Raw genomic sequence first — 7,828 nt, 5'->3', positions numbered from 1 at the left:
CTACTATTACTACTAGTACCACTACTACTACTATTACTGCTATTAATACTATTACTACTACTACTATTACTACTACTACTAGTACTACTACTATTACTACTAGTACTACTACTAATACTACTACTACTAGTACTACTACTACTAATACTACTACTAGTACTACTACTAATACTACTACTACTACTACTACTAATACTACTACTACTACTACTACTATTACTACTAGTACTACTACTACTACTACTTGTACTACTACTACTATGACTACTACTAATGCTACTGCTAATACTACTACTACTACTATTACTACTAATACTACTACTACTAGTACTGCTACTACTATTACTACTAGTACTACTGCTACTAATACTACTATTATTAATACTATTATTACTACTACTACCAATACTACTATTACTACTACTACTACTACTAATACTAATACTACTAAAACTACTACTATTACTACTACTACTACTAACAATAATAATAACAATAATGATGGGATATAATTGGAGAATAATTTAAATGAAATCTATAACGATAACCATGTTAGATGTTATAGAAACTAATTATTGATTGTTTAATTTACGTTGTTATAAAGTTTTCTCAATTAACACTCTGCACGTGTAAATCTGTACATGCTAATAATGAGAATAAATGCATCAGAGGTCGACCAAAAGGAGGCTGCACGTGATATGAATAAATTTATGTGTCGGCATAGAGGTCGATAGTATATATAAAGTCTTGTAGTTTTCTTTCTATTCTAATACTACGCATTTTACACACATATGAATATCCAGGGCACTGTTTCATGTACATGTCAGCATGGATTTGGATGACGCAAATATTGCGATGTTAAATTTAATAACGAAAGATGCAGTGGAAGCAAATGTGTTTCCTTTGCCAAGTGAACACTTTCATTTTGTTTATTTATTTATTAAATTATTTAGTTCTTTTTTGCCGTGCAAACAGATTCATAGAATGATACTTGAATAGATCACTAATGTTTTACTTTATTTCTCGCCGCTAAATTTGTTACCATTATGCCTGGTTTTTATTAGATCTAGGGGACACTCGTCAAGTAAATGACATTTTGGTTGTTATACATTTGAAATCAACCACAGAATATATGCGTTTATATATATATATATATATATATATATATATATATATATATATATATATATATATATATATATATATATATATATATATATATATATATATATATATATACATATATACATATATATTCATTTCCCTTCAGGTTTTGAGGCAAATTAACCCTTTGGAGCAGCTTTTGTGTCGGATTATCAAGGGAACAAAAATAACATAGAGAATAGAGAAGTAAGACAAACAGTAATACTTTTAACACCAAAGCAGAAGCACAGGCGGGAGACTCTCAGCAGCTTACGGAAAACACTTAGGACCTCAGTTACGTGGAGATCTTCCCACTGGCACAAATCAAATGATAGCGTTGTGTAGTATGGATCGAAATGATAGCTGTATAGAGAGCTGAATATTGGACACTTATTCACTTATTTTGCTATGTGAGAGATACGACGCATTGGAATCAGTCTTTGAGCTTATTTAATACTCACTACCCTTCGTCTCGTTATACAATTCGATACCACAACAGGCTAAATGTGTTCAAACAACAAATATCTTATGGAGATCGGTGTTGGATTGATCAATATTTACGTTTTTATTTAAAATAGACCTTTTTCGATGTTAATGTTTCTCTAATTTCAATTCTCTCTTTACAAGGAAAAAAGGGAATTATCGATTTTACGTCTTATTCCAGATTAGAAAGTTGCTAAAGGTTTATTTTTCGAAATATAAACTTTAATTTCCACGGTTTTGTTATATCAGCTTCACAGCGGAAGTATTTGAACTTGTACTTTGTCTCTAATCAAACAACTGCTACTAACTGTGTGCATTATAATATAAATCCGAGGAAAACGTTAATCTCCTATCATGACACTCTGTGCAAGAGGCTAATGTGACTTCTGTTCTTCATCAGGTCTAGTATCATTTCTACACACGGAATCTAACACCATGAAAATCTTTATGCAAAGCAAGCATAACATATTTTGTGCAATTTTGGCTGTCTTGTTATATCCAGGGATTACATCCATTCCTCCTTATGGTCCTCCCTGTGATTTACCCCCGGGGACAGTTCCATGGTTCGGAGAGGATGTAAATACCACTGTTACCATTGATCTTGGAAATTCAGAGGTGAGTCTGTCTGTTTATCTTAATTCTTTGTCAATGCAGTTTGTATTAATGTCGTTTTGCAAACATTTTTATTCCTGTCGGCCCTAGCGACAGTCAAAATTTTGATTGAGTACCTGGTTCATTAAGTACCAGGACATGGAAAATTATTCTGCCTCTTTTTTTTTTTCTCTCTTCTATTTTTGAACTTCTTTGGTTGTCATTACACTAAAGGTCTCTGGGAGTCATTACAATTAAGTCCTATGGGTGTCATTACAATAAACGTTTGGGTGTCATTACAATAAAGATATGGGTGTCATTACAATAAGTCCTGTGGGTGCCATTACAATAAAGGTATGGGCTTCATTACAATAAAGGTATGTGTGCCATTACAATAAAGGTTTGGGTGTCATTACAATAGGTCCTCTGGGTGTCATTACAATAAAGGTATGGTTGTCATTACAATAAAGGTCTGGGTGTCATTACAATAAAGTCCTCTGGGTGTCATTACAATAAAGGTCTGGGTGTCATTACAATAAAGTCCTCTGGGTGTCATTGCAATAAAGGTATGGTTGTCATTACAATAAAGGTCTGGGTGTCATTACAATGAAGATTTCTGGGTGTCATTATAAAAGATAACTGTAAATAAACTCTAAAGTGACAGTGCTACTGAGACTGGCTACTCGCACCATCCGGAAGGTTCCTATACAAAACTCATCATTTGCTGGCATATGTCCAACATTGAAATAATTGCCAATCAGGAAAACATTGGAAGTATATATGTTTATCTGATATAGTATAGATAAGATGAAAATCATAACGTTTTAAATGTAACCTTGTGTTTGGTGGTTAACCATTTTAGTTAATTAATTAAACTGTATTTTATTTTACATAATCAGCAAACTCTGTCATTTAGACGGGTCTAACCTCATTTATATTTTATGCCAAATTACAACAGAAGAAATATATACAAAGGAGTATTTGCTTAACCTAAAGATAAATTTTCTTACACTTAGATCTTCGACGAATTGAAAGACATCTTTGAAGGAAACGAAAGGTGTCTAAATGAACTAAAATTAAATAAAGTATCGTCAACCATTTCTCTCCCACAGTTAATAACTTTGTAAGTATTTAGACAGGATTACATATATGAATTGCAAGCATTCAACACAGATTCATCGATGAATGAAAGGTATGGCTAACATAATTGGTTAAATCGCATCCCCATCTGAGTAATGATAGAAGCTTTACAAATCTTTGTGATCCAATTGCATATTTTGAAGTGTAATATTTGAGCTAATAGATTTCAATCACAGAGATAGGACAACTCAGGTGATAGAGAAAACGATACTTTCTAGCTTATACACATTCATTAACGTTTCCATATTTTATATCATGCATTTTCCAAAATACACATTTCTACAGATACTTATTTTGTTGCCATCACGATGTCGATCGCAACAGAATGTAGTAAAAATAGAAATACAAAATACATTAGTGGAAATCCTATTTGATTCTAATAAATTATATTTTACCTGTATGATATATCCGAACTTATTTATTTGTACTCAGTTAGGATAATGTATGTATGTATGTATGTATGTATGTATGTATGTATGTATGTATGTATGTATGTATGTATGTATGTATGTGTGTGTGTGTGTGTGTGTATGTATGTATGTATGTACGTATGTACGTACGTACATACACACACACACACACACACACACACACACATATATATATATATATATATATATATATATATATATATATATATATATATATATATATATATATATATATATATATATATATATATATATATATATATATACTTGCCTTCATCAAGAATCTCTAAGATACTGATTTCTTTTAGGAATGCTAGAACTGCAGTCGAGCTTAGACGAATATAGACAGTGAAGTTTAATTGATATACTATTTTTATTAACAAGACTTACAATTTAAAAGCAGCAAGAAAAAAAACCACATGTATTTTGCTGTACATTTCCTTAGATCTTCATAGGGCGATGGCTTTATCACTGATATTACAATTGGTGGTTTTCTTTGGACAAAGGCTAGGTTACCTTTATTCCAAACTGATGGGAAATGTTTTAGAGACGGATATAAAGTTTTTGTTGTTGCTTCGTAACCTTTCAATCACCGCTTAATGTTGATCAGGGATTGAAATATTTAAATATTTTTCCTCTCTTAATGTGGCACTAATATGTTTTATATCATGCAAGCAATGTCACTTATGTTTTCTTCTGTTTCTTTTTGTTTTGATAAATAAACTTGTTATGCACAAAGAAAGGACTTAAAACGTTATTACGTCCAAGGATTTATCATGACTATTTCTCGAAAAGTGTGTGCGTGTGTGTGTTTTGGATTTTTAACGTAGCTTTAACAGCTTTTTCAGTCATATCTCTATGATGTCTGCAGTTTGACAGTTTATAGTCTGGCATTGTGGCATCATGCTACAGACGTGTAGAATCATGTCCCACCGAGTCACATTATCCTGACATCAGGCCGACCAGTCGAAACACTGACCTCTTAATGATGTACCAATTTTATACGTCTTTGGTATGACTCAGCAGAGGTTCGAGCCCGCGCCCTCCCGCATCCGAGGCGGACGCTCTAACCACTAGACCACCGGAGTGGTCTTCCCGAAAAGAAGCTAATACAATTACTATTTTGTATCATTAAAATATCAGGTTCAGTATATATGAAAAATTTATGGAGAAGAGAAATGTCATCTGTAGGTAGTTTTTATTCTCTTATTGATACTAATTGGAAACATTTTTTTGGATATTTTGATTGGTTTCTTATAAAAATAAAAACAGACACATACGTACAAACAAACAGACTGGCGCACACGTGTATGTATTTGGCGTCTCACTCGCAGCGAGATGTTGACTGTTCTACATTCTTTTGACAGATTCAACTGTTATATATATATATATATATATATATATATATATATATATATATATATATATATATATATATATATATATATATATATATATATATATATATATATGTTTTTCATCGCCTAAACCAACCGTTTGTTGCTTTTGTTTCTCTGCGACGTTTTGTTCGTACATAAAAAAGAACTAATAATCGTCTCAACAATTAAGGAACACCTCAATTACATGGGGTTAATGCTAATATAGAACAGACTAGTTGAAGTGTATAACTTATCAATATTAAAAATTTGTTCAATACTCATTTCCAGACAACTTTAATGAACACATTGTACAATAAGAAAAGGTGTCTTATGATGTAGAAATAGATATACGGAACTGTTCTTGTTTTGTGTTAGTGGTCATAGATTTCTCTAATAACTAGATTCCTGTCTTCATTTTAATAGAGACTAACACTTTTACTTGTGTTCCAAAACTGCTATTCATAGTCGATATAATATTGAAAGCAAACGAGTGTCATAAATGCATGATACAAAATAATTGCTTTGGGGATCTGTAGCACAGACAAAGCACATCCAAAACCAAAAGAAACATATGCTAAAAAAATGCACTATGATGTACCATAAATCGCATACAAATGTCAGCTTACAAATTTTACAGCAATGCTCTCGCCTTTATTATAAATCAAGAAAACTATGAATTGATTGAACATCTTGATATATTCTAGTGCTCTCTACATTTACAAAATTAAGTATGTGTTGCAATGTCAATAAATGCCAAAAATACACATAAGCTGCAGAACTCTCTGATATTATAAGTTTGCAGTGAATTTATAAAGAAAAAAAAACTGATACTGGACCAAGAGACGATGTAAGACTAATGGCGTATGTGTGTCTGTGTGTATGTGTGTGTGTGTGTGATTAGGGTTTTTAACGTAGCTTTAACAATTTTTCAGTCACATCGCTACGATGTCTGCAGTGTGGCAGTTTATAGTGATGTCTAGCCCTGGGCATCATGCCGCAGGCATGTAGCACGATGTCCAAAACAGTCACATTATACTGACACCAGGCCGACCAGTCCTAACACTAACCTCTTAATGCTGAGCGCCAAGCGAGGCAGCTGTTAGTACCATTTTTGTAAGTCTTTGGTATGACTCGGCCGGAGTTCGAACCCACTAATGCCGTATAACAAAGTTGTAACAGAGGTTAATATGCATGAAATGTGTGATAAGAATAGTATTTTGGACACATTAGTTGTTTAGATGAAGTGATGGCTCTGTTTGTTATAGGACATAAAAGTATTACGCTTTTCGCACTACGAGAATGTTTTATAATCACTTTAAGGAGATTACGATAGAAGCAGAAGTGAAAAAATGTAATTACAGAAGGGTTGGGTAATGATTTCACCATGATTTCAGGTTTAATTGGGCAGGTAGTGCTGTTGAAATTGTCTCTGTTTGAGTGGCAGCTTCTCAAACACCCATCATGATAGAGGAATGTATGACGTAATAAGACACCATTTACAGTGAATGTCGAAATATCGACAGTAGCTGCATTATTAATAATCATCACCTCAGCCTATTTGGTGACAGCAGCATACTTTCAAGTGATAGTAAACACTGATTAAAAAAAAAATCATTGGCAAGGACAATTTTGTGTGGAATCATCATTGCTTTTATTTGTTCTGATTGCTACTGGACACACAAATAGCGATATAAAACCAGTCAAAATTTTTTATTCATTCAGTTTTGATTAGTTCATTTTGTAAATCAATCCAGTTGTAAATAATCTAAAAAACAATATATATAATCAAATTACCCAATGAGCTAGTAGTTGCAAAGTCAAAACTACAATGGCAAGTTAACATTTACTACTTTGCCTACTGTAGAATTCAACAATCTTATTCAGGGAATTCTCCATTATGTACATGGCTTGTAATTCACCCATCTTATTCAGCGAATTCTTCATTACGTATACAGTTTGGAATTCACCCATCTTATTGAGGGAATTTTCGATTACGTACATGGCTTGCAATTCACCCATCTTATTGAGGGAATTCTCCATTACGTACATGACTTGGAATTCACCCATCTTATTGAGGGTAGTCTCCATTACGTACATGACTTGGAATTCACCCATCTTATTGAGGGAATTTTCGATTACGTACATGGCTTGGAATTCACCCATCTTATTGAGGTAATTTTCAATTACGTACATGGCTTGGAATTCACCCATCTTATTGAGGGAATTATCCATTACGCATATGGCTTGGAATAACTTGATGAACTGTTTATTCTTGAGATTGTGTTCGCAGTGGTGGAGCCCTTGTGGACTGGTACGTCCAAATGATTCAGGTGTAAGATCCTACAAACTTTTCAGTCAGATGCAGGTATGGCCAAAGGTATCGTCACCTCGAGAGTATGATGGGGGAATCCAAAAAACCTTTGTTATTGATGGTGAGTATCCAACCCACCTAATGTCAGGAAAGTAAAATCAGCAGATTAATCGTGGCATCTAAGATCGTGGGTATTGCCCTCTCCTGTCAGTATGCCAAGAATGAGACCTTAGGCATTTACCTTTTCTGTTGGTATACCAGGAGGGGCTTGCATGCCAACTCCTATTACTGGTTTGACAGTGACAGACTAGGATGCTGTTTCAGTAGGAAATCATTATATCCGACTGGAT

The 7,828-nt window shown here is 33.3% G+C and overlaps 1 protein-coding gene across 1 annotated transcript in view; it reads left to right on the top strand.

Annotated features, from left to right (window-relative positions):
* Positions 1-1,303: 1,303 nt before the first annotated feature.
* Positions 1,304-7,828, top strand: part of LOC149798613 (uncharacterized) — a 163,083-nt gene continuing 156,558 nt past the window's right edge. The window contains exon 1 of the mRNA XM_089956951.1: positions 1,304-2,241. Coding sequence (XP_089813077.1) covers positions 2,062-2,241 — 180 coding nt within the window. The 5' untranslated portion in view covers positions 1,304-2,061. The remainder of the gene's footprint in view (positions 2,242-7,828) is intronic.

Source organism: Sinohyriopsis cumingii, chromosome 5, assembly GCF_028554795.1.
Source record: "Sinohyriopsis cumingii isolate HCF-2022 chromosome 5, ASM2855479v2, whole genome shotgun sequence".
Lineage (NCBI taxonomy): Eukaryota > Metazoa > Mollusca > Bivalvia > Unionida > Unionidae > Sinohyriopsis > Sinohyriopsis cumingii.
Note: the sequence above shows the minus strand (reverse complement) of the source record. Positions and strands in the feature narration are given on the sequence as shown.